This window comes from Nyctereutes procyonoides, unplaced genomic scaffold (genome assembly GCF_905146905.1).
Source record: "Nyctereutes procyonoides isolate TBG_1078 unplaced genomic scaffold, NYPRO_anot_genome, whole genome shotgun sequence".
NCBI lineage: Eukaryota > Metazoa > Chordata > Mammalia > Carnivora > Canidae > Nyctereutes > Nyctereutes procyonoides.
In genome coordinates this window covers 27,898,538-27,917,077 of record NW_026575082.1, presented here as the reverse complement: position 1 = coordinate 27,917,077, position 18,540 = coordinate 27,898,538, and the positions used below count along the sequence as shown (strand labels likewise).

The window sequence follows — 18,540 nt, the reverse complement described above, 5'->3', positions numbered from 1 at the left end:
AGCTCTGACTTTCTACAACAGCTCTCTATTGTGTCCTCTGTGTCTTTTCATGGGAGTGGGTATTTTTGGAACTCTTCCTGTAGGGTTACATGCTGAATTTCTTCAATCCCCAACCCCTCTTGTGCTTTGCAGGAGAAGCTGTGCCTGAGGATGAACAGATCAATGCTAAGGACCAGAAGACCTTGGAGCCCTGTGATAACACCCCCATCATAGATAATATTGCTCCTGTTGTTGCTGGCATCTCTGCAGAGGAGAAAGAGAAGTATGATGAGGAGATCTCCAGTCTCTACAGACAGCTGGATGATAAGGTCTGTAGCCAGAGATGATAGTCTTCACTCTGTACCTAGGCTGAAGCTGGCAGGTCTTAGACTTACTGGCCAGAAGCAGCTTCTAGGCCCATGGAGCTGATATAGGGCTGCAGACTGACGTTTACGTCTGTCTCCTTAATATCTGCCCTGCTCTTGATTGGAACTTGACTCGTGTGGAATGGAAACTTTCATGGAAGTTTGATTGGAAGACCTGGAGAGTTGGTCTAGATAGAGAGTCTTCACTCTGGACATGGGACTGGGGCTGATCACTGCATGAGAATAGGGGTGGTGTGAGTTGCATGATCTTTGTGTAATTGTCCCTTCTATTTTTCTCTGGGCCTGTGGTAGTGCCAGCTGTAGGGACAAGGTGGTGACTCCTAAAGCTAGTATTCTTTAATCATGTAGCTCTCAGGCCCTGGGATGAGGAACCAATGGTAGTGGCTTGTGGTCTGACAGCTTTGCCTTTATTGGTGAATCTGTTTTCAGGGGCTTACTCTTGAATGAAGTAGTTGGAACATGCTGTTAGGGATGTCCAATTCTATGGCAAACTTTTGGGACTCAAAAATCATGTAAATGCACAAGTTGGAATGGAAGAAAAGAGACCTTGGAGAACACTGTATATCATTCATCCCCAGTGAAGGTCAGGTTAGGAATCCCAGAGGCATAGGAAATTAAATTGATGTCTCATGTGATCTTGGCATATTGCCCTTGGAATATTCTAAATCCTTTCGGTTCATTTCATCAAGGTTGCTGATATTTTTAGTCTGATTTAATCATTTCTGCTGTGGTTCAGTTTGGAGTGCTTGGGGACACCTCTGGTTTGGCTGAAACAGCTTTGTTAACATTGCCATTAATCTTACGGGCCTGGCTATTCTGAGTGAAGCTCAGTCCGTATCACCTTTAAGAGCAAAGTGTGAAGCTAGTTCTGCTTATCTGTGACTCTGGGAATTCCCGTTGTAACCACAGTGTTAAACTGGGGGCACCCCGCCCTTCTTGGCAACCTCTTTGATGAGACAGTCACACCCTTAGAGTGGGGTTAAGTGCCCTTTAGGCAGGCACTTGACATACTGTTATCCTTCCATGTCTAACCAGATACGATTATGCAAAATCTCAAACTAAGAGAAAAAGAAGATCAATAGTAAGGTAACAGTGGATGCAGTTTCTTGATTTCTCCGAAGAAACACTATTGTTTAAACCTACTACAGTTTCCTTTTTCATTTTAGAATTGATAGGTTCACTTTAGTAATCCCTAAAGAATTTCGGTTGATGAATGATAACCTGGTTCTTTTTTTTTTTTAATAAATTTTTTTTTTAAATTTATGTATTTATGATAGTCACACACAGAGAGAGAGAGAGAGAGGCAGAGACATAGGCAGAGGGAGAAGCAGGCTCCATGCACCGGGAGCCCTATATGGGATTCGATCCCGGGTCTCCAGGATCGCGCCCTGAGCCAAAGGCAGGCGCCAAACCGCTGCGCCACCCAGGGATCCCATGATAACCTGGTTCTATACTTTGTTTTCTACAGAGACTCCTGCCATGGTTGGAATGGGGATCATTTGCTTTGGTAGCCTAAGGAGCTTTCAGTGATCCGAGAGAGACTTTAGAGTCTCGGATGCAGCTTCTGAGTGTAGTGATGAGGACTGAGTCATGAGTGAGGGAAATGCCATGCTTGGGGGTGTCCAGTTGGTAGCTGGCGGAGCTGACCTTAGAGTTTCTGCTTCCTGATGACAAGCCTACGACACTCCCTGTGATGTCATTTTCCTAGAGCATTCACTTGGAAGACCCTCTAAAGCACACATTTCAGGGTTAGCGTTTGTGTTCCATCACAGGGGGTCGCTGAGATCTGAGAGAGCACTGACCAGCCTCAGCCACAGAGGGCACCGGTGCTGTGGTCTGACCTTAGTGACTCTCCCCTTGGGCTGCCTGGTGATGCCTTATCAGCTGTCATTCTTCCTTGTCCTCCTCTTAAAGGTTCTAGAAGGTTTTTCATGCTTCTGATGAGAGGTGGTTTGATAGTTTTGAGAATATGCGAGTTGAGGCATGGCATCTTTATAGATTATTGAGTGTTAGAGCTGAAAGTATCTAGGTCTAGATGAGAAACTAGCCTGGATGGGTCGGGGGGAAGGGTTACATGACTTGGCTGGTTTATATCACCCGGAGGTGGCAGGGCTGGAATGAGGCTGTGTATCTTTTGGCTCCCAGTCCTATGGTCATCTCGTTTGGGTCTTAGCCCTTTACACGAGGAGCTTGTCAACCCTAAGGAGTCTAATTATAGAATGTGGTAGGAGAAAGACTATATGTGGTCTCCTCCCAGCTGCTACCTCTGCCCCTCCGCGCTGTCTCTCCAAGGGTCTAAGGACAGGTACTGTCCAAGGCAGGACCGTGTGATGGAAAAACATACACTTTAGAGTCTGACGTGTGTCTTAATAGTGCTGAGGCTTGGACTGATGAATGGCCTACCCTGCTGGTGGTACTTTTCTCATCTGCAACATGGGGCTTGTATCTGGTTCCCCCCAAAAGTTGTAGCAGGGATAAAAGTTTCTGGGGGTGTAGCAGTTGCTCATTAAATAGTAGTTTCTTTCTTTCTCTTCTGGGTTCTGTTTACTTATGGGAGAATGTCATCCTGTGTGGTAACCGCGGGGTGGTGGTGCAAAGGTGGGTTGCAAGCAGAGTTACAAGATGAGCAAGTTGGCGTTGGCACTGTTTCTTTTGTTTCTCATCTCCTCCGATAGGATTCTATGGGAAATGTGTGAGAGGAATTAAGTGCAAGTAGAAATAGAAGTTGAACCTTATTTCACTGATTACCATTGCAACAAACCTTTTTTTTATAATTAAAGGTGGCCCGTGACCAGTTGGCAACTCACCATTTCAGATATATGAAAATTCAAGAACAAGAATATTTTCTGAAAAGTGCTTTGGAATCTGTTATGTATGGACTAGACCTTAACAGTCAGCATCGGAGTGAGCACGTTCTAAGGAATGCACTCGAGTGTATAGACGTAGCCTGTGCAGCACATTTTATTCTGGAGGTTTTGAAAAAAATTTCAGGATTATGATAGACTATGCTCATTCCTTGGAGAAGTCGCCTTCACAGAGGCTGAGTGTAGTCTTGGCAGTGTCTCTGGTACAAGTGATTCGTGGTCTTACAATGTAATCCCTGCTCCTCACATCCTTCCCAGATGGGCTGATGGCCCTGTTTCCTAACGGTACCTCAGAAATCACTGTACCTGCCTTGTCACCTGTCAGAGAGGAAGCCTGCGATCTTCAGGCTCCGAGTGAACACAGAAGAACAAAGGGCGGGCTTCGCTGTTGTGCTTCTCTTCTGATTTCTGTCCCTTGTAGCTGTTGCAGATGTGTCCCAGGGGAAGGGATGGCAGCTCCCTGATGTTAAACTCCTCGAGTCTTTTATGTTAAGTTGTTTAATATTTATGTGCCAAGGAACATAAACACAAAATTGTTCCTGGTAACTGACGTTCTAAGTTTATAAAGTAGAGGAAATATGCCCTACAGAGTAGTCTCCTAGTTGTGCAAGTACCATTTTTTTGGCAGTTTCACTCTGGTGTAATTTCCCTAATTCTCCTGCCAGAAATTGGATTTGGGGAGGAAAGTCATAAGTATTTTGCTGAACCATTAAAGAAACATTGGAGTGAAAAGTTCGGTGGAAACAAGGCTCCCTGAACAGAAAAATAAGGCCAAAAGGTGTCCTCCAAAAAGGACAATGAGATACAGATCTTGTAATCCTGATTTTAGAATTTTCTTGCTCTATGGAAAGCGTCACACGGGGTCTGTCTGATTTAAATGTATGCGTAGACCCGACCAAATAGGCCAGAGAATATCCCATGGACAAGTGGGGTTCTACGCCCCAGGCCCTTGAGTTCACCCCTGAACACTGGAAAGGGCAGAGGGTGTGGCGCGTGGGTTTTTACAAGCTGCCCTGAGGACACCTGGGTGGCACCTGGCACAGAGGGACCCAAGGATACGGAATCCAACTCTGCTTGGGGTTTAAAGCCTGGAAGGGTTGGCAAATGGGATTTTCCCTGTTTGTAAGGGAGGGATACATGTGAAGCCAAGTTGTTCTTAGCAGGCTAGGCGTCACATTTGCATTTTGAATTCATGACTGTGTTTGTAGGGAAGGCTGAGCCTGCTCTGGTTAAAGGCTGTCCACCCGCCGCTCTGCCTGCACTGGGGGGACCGCACTGGGGGGACCGCACTGGGGGAGCAGACGCGATTGCCCTGGGCAGCTGGGCGGCCAGGCCGCGGGAGGCGCGTAGCTCTGGCTTTGGCGCAGCAGCACCTAGTGGCAGCAAGTGAGAGCGAGGGAAGCACAGTGGAGAGGAGGTTTCCCACTTTTAACGATAGGCCGGAAAGGAAGCCCTCATGTTTCTGTCTCCCCCACTACCTTGAGGTTTTTTTTGTTGTTGTTGCTGTTTTTTTCAAACTGGCAAGAAAATTAACTTCTAATCAAGAGGGAGAGCTGCTCATGCCCAAGATTAATTCTCTAGTGCATGTTTTCCAATCTCTCTAACTAAGAGATTTGAAGTGGAAATATTGGTCTCTCCTACCGATGATGTGGCAGCATTCCTGGTCATTGATGTGTTTGACGAGATTTGGAACATGAATATATTACAGTGCAGATGGTTAGAAGTTCACTGTCTTATTTTTTTAATTAGCGTCTTTGAACTGGGAGGCATAGCTCCAAAGTCCCTTTCAATTCCTAAACCCTAGCTCTCTGATTTCTGGATGAGCAGAAATTGAGTTGAATGTGCAGGCTATTATATATCCCAGAAAACCCAGATGTTGCACCTGCTGAGAAAGGTGGGCACAGAGGTGTTTTAACCCAATCAAGATCCCAGAGCCAATCTTTCATCTATGGGGAAGCACCACCATTCCCCTCATCTTATTAGCAAGCTTACAGCTGGCATCCTGGTATCCCACTGTCGTCGGGAAGCCAGGATATCAAAAATGACATAACTAACCCCAAAACATTAAACATGATGTTTCGTTTCAGGATGATGAAATTAACCAGCAGAGCCAGCTGGCTGAAAAGCTAAAGCAACAGATGTTGGATCAGGACGAGGTAAAGAATGCAATAAATTTTTTTTATAAAGTTCTCTTATTAGTCTTTGTTGTTGATGTTTGTTCCAGAAATTTAATTTACAAAGAATTTTTTCAAAAATCATTGAATCATGTGGACATTTCTTGGTAGATTTCCTTTCAGTGCCTGTTAAAAGCTGATTTTAGAAAATAAATGTCTGACTTTGTAGAGCTCTGAGGTTTTGAGAGTGAGTAGCTGGTTGCTGCAGTGAGTCTTTGAAGTGCAGAGATAAAGGAGTTTGGTGCTTGGGCAAGGATGATTCTGATTCCACATACCCAGTGCCCAGCACTCCCCCTGTTGCTGGCTATTTTCATTTTTTTCCCCAGCTTTGCAAATCAGCCAGCTCAGGTCTTTGATACACACTATGTTCTCATGCTATCTTGTAGGAAGTAAAAAAAAAATAAAATAAAAACAAAAGTAGAGATGGAGGGGAGTGTGAAGCAAAGAGGAAAGGGCTCCAAGGGCTCCAAGGGCTCAACTGGTATGTGTTTAATATAGTAAAAAGGAGGCAAATTATTTTCAGCCTTTCCGTGGATGGCATTCAGTCCTCCAGGGAACGTGCCAAGTATTTTACAAACAGGAACCTAAGTAAAGGTTAGATAGCCAATCTGTCACACATAGATGATTAGTGGTTCTCCTGCTGAGGACCATCGAAGTATTTTTTTTCTCTCTTCTGTGCTTTAGTATGCTTTCTGCTTTGTTGTTAAAATGCCTTGGATGGGATCATATGATACAATTCTAGCAGGTGGCTTGGGTTCATGTCCTCAGTCCTAGCCTTCCATAGACCTAATTCTCTTTATAGCCATTCCTTTCTCTTCTTTTTTTGTTTTCCTTTGTTGTTCCAGGGCAACCATACCTCCTGTGCAAACAATACCCTTGGTAGGGAGATCATCTATGCCTTTGCAATCAGATCAATCATTTTTAAATAGATTTTTGTCTTAACTATAGATGGGTCTTCCATCTGCTTGGTGTTCCCTGCTTCTTCCTCCTATTCCATTCCTTTGCATCTCCAACTTGGTACAACTGTCTATGATAAACTTCCTTTTTCTTACAGTTAAAACTCTGTATTTTTTTTCTATTCTACCAAGGTAATATATGTTCTATATAAGAAAAATCAGAAAATATAATAGGCACAAAGATAATGAACACATCCGTAAGCCTAGTCATTCACTTTTAACTAATGTTAATGTTTGGGATATGTCCTTCTACACATTCATGATGAATATTAAGAAAAAATGACAGTTGTCCTTTTTTACTGTTTCGGTTGACTCTGAAATCAACCTGTTTACAATGTGAAATAACAATAAGGTTAACGAGCCATACAAGTATTTTCATCATTGTCCTCAGAGATGACTCCCTTCATTTTTCCTTCTATGTTCAACATTTGGAATAGCCAGCCAGCTACAGAGTATGGTGATTTTTGATATGTGATCAATTCTTTAGTTAAGCCTATGCAGGTTTATTTTTTTCCTTTTTTTTTTTTTTTAAAGATTTTATTTATTTATTCATGAGAGACACAGGCAGAGGGAGAAGCCTCTATTCATGTCGGACTCGGTCCCAGGACTCCGGAGTCATGAGACGCTCAACCACTGAGCCACTCAGGTGCCCCAAGGCTATGCAGCTTTAAACTTAAAAAACACAACCAAAAAAACTCTACAAAGAAAAAGAAACAGATTTTTGAAGCCTCATGCTATTTTTTTTTTTTTAAATATTGTCTAGATATACAGTAGGGTTTCTAGTCATCCTCAGCATCCTATATCTGTTTTTTTCTGTTTTCTGTTTTTGGGTTTTTTTCTAGAGAGAGAGAGAGAGAGAGTGGGTGAGCAGGGGGAAGGGCAAAGGGATACAGACAATCTTAAGAGGCTCCACACCCAGTGCAGAGCCTGACTCGGGCCTCAGTCTCATGACCCTGAGATCATGACCTGAGCTGAAATTTAGAAGCAACGCTTAACTGACTGAGCCACCCAGGGGCCCTTCTCTATCTGTTTTTAAAATTACTTTATTTTGAACAGTGCACAGCACAGAAACACTTGAATATAATGTTTATCAGTTCCATGCCATCTCATTTCCTCAGCTTCTGGCTTCTACAAGAAGAGACTATGAGAAGATCCAGGAAGAGCTGACACGTCTCCAGATTGAGAATGAGGCAGCCAAAGATGAAGTGAAGGAAGTTCTCCAGGCCCTGGAAGAGCTGGCTGTCAATTACGACCAGAAGTCACAGGAAGTGGAGGACAAGACCAGAGCCAATGAGCAGCTGACAGATGAGCTAGCCCAGAAAACGGTTGGAATATTTGTGTCTAGGGGCTGGGACTTTTTGGTTGCTGTTCCTGTACGTATGTTGACAGACACTGTATAGGAAGGCAGTTGGCAGAATGGTTTTTCAGCATTAGAGGCATTCTCTGAAGTCTCCCAATAATTGCAATACTTCACGTAGGTGATTTTTGTGTGCTTATTCCATAACTGCATATTGTTTTATATCCAGGGGTCTATAACGTTAGCAGGGATGCCTTGCAAGTGGTCGAGAGAGTGCAGACTTTGGAGCCACAAAAATCCTAGTTAACATTTTGACTTTACAACTATTAGCCCTTAATTGAGACATTTAAACTCTGTGAATATTTATTCCCTTATCTGTAAAAATGGCATTAATAGCATGCTCCTTTCAGTACATGAGAACTGGAGACAATTGACAGAAAGCACTTAGTGAAGGCCTGTGTATATGCTAGAATGCCAGGAAATATTATCTCAAATATTATATTAACAAGTGAGACTGGATGGTTGATAGAAGCTATGGATTTCACATCTTGTTTACACCCTCCTGAGTAAACCCATCCCTTCCCCACAACTTCTTGTCCTAGCCTTGGACTGATGGACTTGGTTTATTTGTTGTCCTGTTGTAAGCTGGCGCTTCAGTCTGCACACCTAATTTTCACATTCTGCCGGTGAAAGAAGCTGCAGGTTCTGCACAGTGAGCTAGTGGCAGCAGGGCCAGTGAGCATTTGGGGAGGTGGCTGGCGGTGGGATGTTTCCATTTTTTCCCTTTCTACTTGGAAAATGGGTGGTGGGGAGCCGAGTGGCTGTAACCAGCTGCCCTTGGCACCTTGACCCAATGGCCTGGTATCATGGGATTGTGCCCAGCCTGCTTTGTGGAAAACGTCCAGTCCTCCCAGGCAAGGAGTAGCAGATGGTACAGGAAAGCTCTAATCTGCTGACTGTAGAGCTGATGGAAAATGCTCCTAACTCTGTATATTCAACTGCATTTTTAAATGGCTCCACAAGATGGGATCTACTGCTTCTGTGGGTTTAAAAAACAAAACGAAATAAGCAGTGGCAATGCCATAACAAAACTTAAAAAGAAGCAGGAAAACAAACCAGAAGTCCCTTAGGACAAAGGAGGAGACTTAGATTTTTCTCTGCTGACTGTTTTCTACAGATTTCTTTAATTAGTCCTTCATATTATTTGCATCTCAAAACAATGGAACATTTTCCATAATATAGTTCTTATTTTCTGCCAAGCCCAAGTATTACTAGACTGTTTTAGGGTACTATTTTTAGTCAGACCATTAAAAAGTGCTCTAGTATAATAGCTGCCTATGGAAGACTTGCAGAAGCGTCTTTGCATTAACCTCCACAGCTCTGCAATTTAGGGAAATTATTTTCTTTGTTGGTCAAGTTAATATCAAGACACCAAAATATGGCTATTCTGTTGATGTTGAGTTCATTAAATTAGTTAATTCTAAATATCTACCTTTTGGTAACAGGCACGAGGGATGGAGAAAAGATGGGTTGTTGATGTTTGGCAGGAAAATGGAGCTCTATGTTAAGATGAAGACTCGGCTAATTTTGAGAAGAGACGAAGAGTGTTCAATTTGGGTTCACTGGGAAGATTAGAAAACTGTATTTTATTTTTTAAGGAATATTTTATTTATTCATTCATTCATTCATTCATAAGACACACACACACACACACACACACACACAGGCAGAGACACAGGCAGAGGGAGAAGCAGGCTCCATGCAGGGAGCCCGATGCAGGGCTCAATCCAGGAACCCTGGGATCATGCCCTGAGCCGAAAGCAGATCCTCAACTGCTGAGCCACCCAGGCGTCCCTAGGAAACTTTTTAGAAGTTGTTTTCTAAACTCATGAATATTTCTCGGGTCTTCCTGACCCATCTATTAGTATGAAGTCAGATGGGAATTTGGAAGTGGTCCAGGGAGCAGGTCTAAGGTCTATTTGGATGTGGTGGTGGGGATGCTTGCAGGTGTTTGGACCCTGGAGAATGAGGACTGAAACAGAACATCTCACGGGGAGGAGCATGGAATCACACATTATCAGCTTAAGGGCTCCTTTTCGACTATTTTTAATGACATTTCACTGACTTGCAAATTGTCATGTGATATGTAGACATATCAGGCCAAGACAAATTCTCCTTTTTATCAAAGAAGGCAGTAAGGTACTGTAGTTTGACTTTAGAGGACTCTTTCGTTGAAATCACATGAAGTGATAAAAGAATTCCATCCTACATTATGTTGTTGTTCTTTGCAATGCAGTGGGTATGAATTGATGGGCAGCTCTTTTAATTTGCTGTTAAAATGTGTTTTTCAGACGACATTGACAACCACACAGAGAGAACTGAGCCAGCTACAAGAGCTTAGCAACCACCAGAAAAAGAGGGCTACTGAGATTCTGAATTTGCTGTTGAAGGATCTGGGGGAGATAGGTGGAATTATCGGCACCAATGATGTGAAGACTGTAAGCCAGCCCCTCTCTTACCCCCCTACCTGCTCTTATAATGGTGTGATCCTAAGCAAACAGGGTCTGTGTTTTATTCTCTAGAGTATCCAATGCTTTGCGTGGTGCTTTGCACCTGCCACGTGCTCAGAATATTGGCATGAACAAACCAAGGGCTGATTGAATGGCTAAGTGAATGACTGGTTGGGTATGGTGGAGGAGAAGAAAATTACCTTTCGAATATAGGAAATGTCTTCAAATTTTGATAGGCCTTATTCAAATCAGGTTATTTCTCAGACTTATATGCCAATGTCACAGGAGTTTGGAATTGTATAGGTTAAGCAACACTTCTAGTCTCAGAATTGTGTTTCTCCTTTTCTGTGAGAACCTAACAGAATAAAAATTCCCCAATCAGTATGAATTAGGAAAGCTTTCAGCCGAAAGTAATAGGATTCTAACAGTGGCTTAAAAAATAAATCCACATTTAATTATTCACAATATGAGAATTTTGTGTAGAATTTGCTATTCAGGTTGTGATCTGTGTCACCTGGGAGTTTGTTGGAACTATAGATTCTTTGGGCCACCACAGACCAGTCAAACTAGAATCTTCATTTTAACAAGATTGCCTGGGTCATTCTAACCTTATTAAAGTTGCAGAGGCAAATTTTGATCCAGTGTCCCAACAATGTCAAGGAATCGGGCCTTTTCTTTGTTTCCTTTCTAGTTTTGTTAGCTTGTTAGCTTCTCACATCTGTAGACTTTTGTCTCAGCTAGCAAGATAGCTGCTAGAGCACCAACCATCATATCGTCACACAACCACATTCGAGGCAGGATGGGCTGAAAAGGCAGCCAACTTTCAACTAAGAGGGAACTATATCTCATAAGTCCCTATAGATGTCCCTTATACCTTGTTAGCCAGAATTGGATCACATGGTCACCCCGAATTGCAAGAGAAATTGGGAAAGCAAAGAGAAGTAGTATGGCTATGATTGGCTTCAACCAACCGTGATTTATCCCCTGGAGTTGTACACACTGGTGCCACTGATAGCAAGGAAGGTAAGGGAGGGAGGAAGAATGGGGTGGTATGAAGTTGTCCATGTGCTAGGAATAGAGGGGTAAGAGAGCATACATAATGCTATCAGCTAAGAACAAGGAACAGTTAGCCATGATACAGAAAGAGATATAGGATAGAGATTTTTTTTATTAAGATTTTATGTATTTGAGAGAGAAAGAGAGCATGTTTAAGAGAAAGAGAGAGAGCATGAGCAGAGGGAGAAGCAGATTCCTTTCTGAGCAGGGAGCCCGAAGTGGGGCTCAACCCCAGGGCCCTGAGATCATGACCTGGGCCGAAGGCATACACTTAACAGCTGAGCCACCCAGGTGCCCCTGAGAGAGATAGTTTTAAAAATAGCTTTATAAGTGTATGGTCTGAAAAGTTTTGATGTATTATATCCTCATGAAACCATTACCACGGTAAGATAACATATCCATCACTCCCAGAAGTGTATAGGACTGTTTCTAGTCTCTATTTTATTGATTTATTGTTATACTAAAACCACAGTTTTGATTACTGTAGCTTTATAATAATAATAATACAGCACCTTGTACAGAGTAGCCATGGGTACATGTAGTGGATTTTGGCAAGCCAAAGAATGGAAAGCTCAACTTCCACTTCACGAGCCCCTAAAATCAAAATATTTGAGGTTAGCTTTTAAAAGGCTGAGTTCTCCATCAGTCTGCTTTGTGAGAACACTCAGGCTTTGAGCTGGGATTGTTAAATACTAGAAAAGGCTCCCCCAGTTCCTTCTGTTTATAGGCATTTCTGGGAAACATAGAAATCTATTCTTAGATGATATCACAGATCTAGGTGTAGAGTATACGACCTCTTGTAAACCTAATCCTTCTTTCATAGAACCTCTATTGTAACTGAATAGTTCATGAATCTTTGCGAATGAATCTAATTTTAGCACAGAATTCTCAGATACTATAAGATTAATCCTATTCAGCTCCAGTTTGGTGGCTTTATGTTTGAGAATTTAATTTTTAGAAGCATGCATTGGTGTGGAGCTGTAAACTTCTGAGATTCGGGTGATTAAGTGGCCCTTGCAGTATGAAGGTGGAGTTGATTTATGAGAAGTTGGCGCCTGCTTCTGATAACGATCAAGGAAGATATTTTTATGCTAAGTTCTAAAATAGAGCTGATGAGAAATGCTAATGAAATCAGGAGTGTCTGGGTGCTTCGGCATTAAAAAAAGAGTCTTTACCTTTGGGAATCTGAAGTATGATTGAGATTATTTTTAAATACTTAGCTGGATGTTTTCAAGATATTTTTGGGTTCCAGACATTGGATGCTTTAGTTAATTTCATTGATAACTAGTTATTTTCATTGATAATTCTTACTCATAGAGAGCATATTCTTAATCATTCTGAAGAGTTTTTTTTTTCTCTTACAATCATGATTTAATCATCTGGGCAATGAGGGCTAAAGGTAGGGTGTTGTGTGACCTTGGGCAATTCACTATACTTCTCGTGCTTCATTTTCCTGATTTGTGCAATGAGAAGATGAGCCCACATTATCTTGCAGGTTGTCAGCTCAGAAATCGCATGGGTTATACATATATTTTCTTAGATCTACATTGTGAGTATAGAGTATTGGTTGTGAGTACTCAACTGATATAATTCTTTTATCTAAAATAATGATCCGAGCGGGGAGACCTTTTTTATGAGTGATCTTCCTTTTTTTTTTTTTTTTTTTTATAAATTATGAGTGATCTTCCTTTTTCTTCCTAACACCCTGTTCAGTTTCCACACAGGGCCTCCTGGCTGTGCCCTGGGATAAGGGGAAGAGATGCCCTCATTTCCAGAAAATAACAGGCCCAGACAGCAGGGAAACAGAAGAACCCATATTTCTCCAGCTCTGTCATGTCTCGAAACATTTTCAGAGCCCAGGCAATACTTTGTTTAGTCTGCAAAACAAGATGAGACCACCCAGTGATGAGATGAGCCTAGAGTTCACGTTCTCTGGGTTTATTAGTGAGCTTCCCCTTCTTGTCTTTTTCCCTATGTCACCAGGCTTTCTTTATAGCAGAGATTTCCAGAAGCCTAGAATAGAAACTTGAGGTGGAGTAAATAAAATGGATTGGATTAGCGGCCAGATTTTCTTTCAACTTTGGGTCTGGGTGAGACGGAGGTGAGGAATTTCCAGCTGATGCGGGGCCCTGGGCCCCAGAAGCATCAGGGACCTTTCTGTGGCTGAGCCAGGGATGCAGATACACTGCTCCAGCTCCTGGGCCTGAAATCAATCCTTATCACCAACATCTCCACTCCCATCAACCTCTTTGATACAGCCTTGGGTCTTTGGGGGCCGGGGTCTCACCACCAGGAAGGCTTGCTTCTCCCGTTGCCCCTGTCCATCGGGCTCTTGGGAACAACCAGGATCATGCCTTAGCTCTGTACCACACTGACAAAGAAAACAGATGTTTCTGGACATTTGGGAAAAAAGGAAAAGAAAAGAAAGGACTTCTAGTCCCATTCTGACTTTTAGATGTTAGAATGTGACCAGTCACCTCACTTACCTTTTACTTGGCTTAGGAATGGTACCTTGCACAGTAACTCCAGGCTCTAGAGACCTGGGGTGGGTGGGTATGGGGTGACTGCTGTATAGACAGGGGCAGGTGGGGCAGGCAGCATCAGCATTCTCACGTGAAGGCAGCCTTTCCTCCTGGATTAGTCATCTCTCCTGGATCACACAGCCCAGTGTGTACTGTTAGAGTTATGGGGAGAGTTATAAATAACATTTTAGCAACAAACTCTTGAGTCTTCTTTTCGAAATAACAATGTACTGACTGGGATTATTGAAAACTTTGAATTTATGTGTCTGAATATATGAACTCTTAAGTAGTTAGGACAAGACAACACAAAAACAAAATCAACAGAAAAACAACCTTATAGTAAAACCATTTGTTTGGAGTACTGTTCCCCCGGCCCCAATCAGATTCACAATCTCCTCTTAGACTTCCTAGGATAAGAGCAGGCTCCAGAAGTTATGGTTCTGGTTTGGAGGGAAAAAAGTCTAGCTTTCATTTTGGAGGAAGCCCACTGCTGTGTATACTATTGTACTCTTTCCCAGTGTGCATGGGACCTGGGCATGGAGTACATGGTCCCATTGTCTGTCTTCCTTGTCTGAAGATAGAACTGGAGAGGAAGGGGCTGTTTGTTCCCTTCCCCAAATGTCCTATTGTTGGTTCAGTGGTGTTTTCCCACCAGGAGCTGGTGTAGGCTGTGAACCCCACATGAAAGAGATGGGTGTTCATTTACCTTTCTACAGAAGCTGGACAGATATATAGGACCTGTGTGGTGAGGCTAAAAGAACGAGCTTCTCCTCTCTCTTCCACGTTGGACCAGTCACAAAGGCAGAAGAAGAACAAGACCTCACTGAAAGATTGGGGGCATTTCTCATCCCTTCTCCCCGTGCAGTTGGGTTCTATGAAGGAGTGTGATGAGAAATGGTGTTGGCAGGCCGATCATCCTCGGCAGTCAGAATTAGTGGTTCAGCAAGGCCCTCTGCTGAAATAGGATTGTAGGTTTTCTTGCTGTTAACATAGGTTCTGCTTTGTGTAGATTTGACACTGGTGTCATTTTAACAGATACTATTGTGGAATCCTAGGGGAAGGTTGACACCATGTTACAGGCACTCAGTGTGGGATCCTTCCTATTGGCTACCAATTTTCAGGGTTGATACACGATTCCATATTCCTAGGTCTTAGATTTTTACAGAAAAAAAATCATCCTATGATGAGTTAATGACAGCAATAATGACAAGAGTGGGTAGTTATAATTCGCTGTGGAACATTAAAACCTTATTTGGAATCACGGTCTTAGAACCAACCGAAGCTTCGTTTTGTGGGCTGGGTACTGGACAGCGCTCATCCTTTCTCCTGAGGTGCTGGGGCGCCCTCTGGTGTTTAAAAAAAATACGCACAGTTATTTGCTCATCTGATTAATTGCCCTTCCAGAGCACGTTTGCATCTTGAGAGCCAATGGGTTTCTATCCCAAGAATCTTGCTTCAGTTTTTGTTTTCAGCTGAGCTCTGAAACCCAGACACCAAATAGGAGATCATTCTGAAAGAGCGGCTTTCAGAATCTTTCTTTCTTTCTTTTTTTTTTAAATTTTTATTTATTTATGATAGTCACACAGAGAAAGAGAGAGGCAGAGACACAGGCAGAGGGAGAAGCAGGCTCCATGCACCAGGAGCCAGATGTGGGGTTCGATCCTGGGTCTCCAGGATCGCGCCCTGGGCCAAAGGCAGGCGCTAAACCGCTGCGCCACCCAGGGATCCCTTTCAGAATCTTTTTAAAGGTGAATTTAGACTGGTAAACTCTCAGGTAATTTTATTGATTTGAGAGAAAGTCAGGGGGAGGGCCAGAGAGAAAAGGAGGCGTCTCAGGCAGGTTCTCTGCTAAGTTCAGAGCCCGGTGTGGGGCTCCATCCTGCGAGCCTGACGTGATCTGAGCTGAAAACAGACAGTCGGCCACTTAACGGGCTGCGCCACTGAGGTGCCCCACTCAGATAATCTTGAATAATATAAGCTAGAGCCTTGTCTCCTTGGAAGGGGCAAGCGCGTAGAGACAGGAAAGTGCAGATTGGTAGTAAACGGAAAGTCATGTAGGAAGGCCTTCATCTAAAAGGACATTTGGTAATGGCAGATGCTTATTCACGAGATTTTTGTTGTTGTTTAACTGAAGACTACAGGAAATCCTTTTTATTTCAACCGTTGCTTATAGAAGCATATTCAAGACATTAGACTACTTCTCTCTCTGAATAGCAGACCATAGAGAACATGATTGAAATTTTGATTTGAGTTCTCATAGGGATGCAGAGTCACCTTTAGAAACAGTAGGCCTTGCCAAGCTATTCTAGAAATGTAAGGTATTAGACGTTGAATGGGATACCTCTTCAGAATTCTCTCTTTTTAAAATCTTCAGCTATCTTTTCCTTCTGATGTCATGTCTTTCATCCTAAAAATTAAGTGTAATGAAAAACCTGGATGGTGGAGGATTATATTTAGTAGATGATTTTAGTTCACTCTTACCCAAGGTTTCAGAAAACTTGGGATATATTAATATACTGAATATATAGTAAATTTTAGCTATCATTTTCAGCTTGTGGTCCTATGTTTAGGGATTCCTAATCAGAAATCCAAAGACATCTTGAGGATCCATGGAGAGATTTTAGGGGCCCCGTGAATCTCTGGAAGTTGTAAGCAATAGTTGAATGCACTCCTTCCTGTGCTCAGTTGGCAGATGTGAATGGAGTCATTGAGGAGGAATTCACCATGGCCCGCCTGTATATCAGCAAGATGAAGTCGGAGGTCAAATCCCTGGTGAACCGCAGCAAACAGCTGGAGAACGCCCAGATGGACTCCAACAGGAAGATGAATGCCAGTGAGCGGGAGCTAGCAGCCTGCCAGCTGCTCATCTCCCAGGTAGGTCACCCCTTCCGCCCTCGTTTCACTCCCTTGACCTCCTGAAATCTGCTTCCTCTGTGTTCTCGCTGGGGTCTGATGGTGCATGATAGATAGGGTTAGGTGATGGACTTTGCCTTATGTTAACACTTACCCATGGCTTCCCTGGGCAATGACAGCCCAGGCTTATTCTTGAGGCTAGATTGTGTTGTACGAATTACAGGAATTATCCTCCTTCAGGCCCTTTTTAAAGGATGTGTCTACATGTCTATATACAAATCCGTAGGTTGGTAGGTAGGTAGGTAGGTAGGTAGGTAGGTAGAGATTACAAGGAATGGATGAGGTTGGGTGGAATCTAAAACTCCTATGGGCTAAGGCAACGTCCTTCACCTTTTAGTCTCTAGCACGAGTTCAATTTCATCTATGAAAACAGAAACTATTTGCTATTCCTGCTGTCATTACTAATTGTACCAAGTGACATTTTATTGAGTGTTTACAATGCTCCATACGCTGCACTAAGCACTTCATGTGCATTATCTCACTTGGTCTTTAAAAAAGTCCTGGTGGGCAGGTTTTATTATTGTGCTTGTTTTTTAGATGAGGAAAGTGAGACTTAGAAAGATTAAATATACCGTTCAAACTCATATAGCCAGCGAAAGGCAGATCTGGGACTCAAACCAAAGCATGTGTGAACACAAAGCCTTGAAGGGATTTTCAGGCTCCAGGGCACATTTCATCTGCTCAGTGAGTAAGGCTGCTCGTCTGCCCATTGAAAGGGCGTTTTCATTTTAGTAAGGTGGTTTCAGAAAACAGCGGCCTAGTTTCTGGTCTGCCACTGATATCTGAGTTTGGTGTTTGGGGTTTGAGGCTTCTGTGAGTATTGCAGTGCAGGCTGCTCACTGCCTTACACCAGGCATTAAGACAGCTGAAAAAAAAAAAAAGACAGCTGAAATCATTTGCGGGAAACTAATAAGAGCATGGAATGGCGTATCAAATAATACCGAGAGACGGACAAAAACAGACTCCATCCTGGCATGCCTGTAAACACAGTAACGTGTCATCACGGGACCAGCTCCAGCCTCCGCGTCTCCCACCACAGTAATCTAAGAGATGTAAGTCAACACATCAGGTTTCCGTTTCATAACCAACGTAACAGGCAAAAATATATTGGAAAGATTATTCAGTGTTGGTGTGTGATAGTGAAATTTATATACATTCTGAGAAAAGTATAATTTGGTCAGTCCTTTTGGAAAGCACCTTGGGGATCAAAAACCATAAAGGTATAAGTACTTTGGTCCAGTAATTTTACTTACGGTAGTTTTCATTGGTTATGAAAATGCAAAGATTCTGTTTTGTATGTTGTCATTTCCTGATTAAAGTTTGAAAAAATTGGGGCAGCCTGGGTGGCTCAGCGGTTTAGCGCTGCCTTCAGCCCAGGGCGTGATCCTGAAGACCCTGAAGATCGAGTCAGGTATTGGGCTCCCTGCATGGAGCCTGCAGAGTCTCCTTCTGCCTGTGTCTCTGCCTCTCTCTGTGTGTCTCTCATGAACAAATAAAAAAAAAAAATCTTTAAAAAAATATGAAAAAATTCTATGGAAGATGTTGAGTGCAATATTACCTACATTATGATGAAATAAAATACCCAGATATCTATTGATAGGCTAATGACTTAGCGTTACATGGAGGAATGCTACGCAGCTCTTGCAAAAAGTTTACAAAGCATAGCCATTTGGGAAGTATGGTTATATAAAGGTAATATTTGTGCTGTGCCTTGCAACTTTATACAGTATGCATTCCTACAGATAAGATCAATATGGTTTATGGGTGGCTTGGTCAATTAAGGGTCAGCAGACTCTTGGTTTTTGGCTCAGGTCATGATCTCAGGGTTATGGGATTGAAGCCGGCATCTGCTGTGTGTTCACCGCGGAGTCAGCTTATCCCTC

The 18,540-nt window shown here is 42.8% G+C and overlaps 1 protein-coding gene across 2 annotated transcripts in view; it reads left to right on the top strand.

Annotated features, from left to right (window-relative positions):
* LOC129514572 (kinesin heavy chain) overlaps positions 1-18,540 on the top strand; it is a 151,817-nt gene that overhangs the window by 98,593 nt on the left and 34,684 nt on the right. For both annotated transcript variants that reach the window (XM_055333248.1, XM_055333247.1), the window contains exons 12-16: positions 133-308; positions 5,317-5,385; positions 7,478-7,684; positions 10,008-10,154; positions 16,430-16,618. In XM_055333248.1, coding sequence (XP_055189223.1) covers positions 133-308; positions 5,317-5,385; positions 7,478-7,684; positions 10,008-10,154; positions 16,430-16,618 — 788 coding nt within the window. The remainder of the gene's footprint in view (positions 1-132; positions 309-5,316; positions 5,386-7,477; positions 7,685-10,007; positions 10,155-16,429; positions 16,619-18,540) is intronic.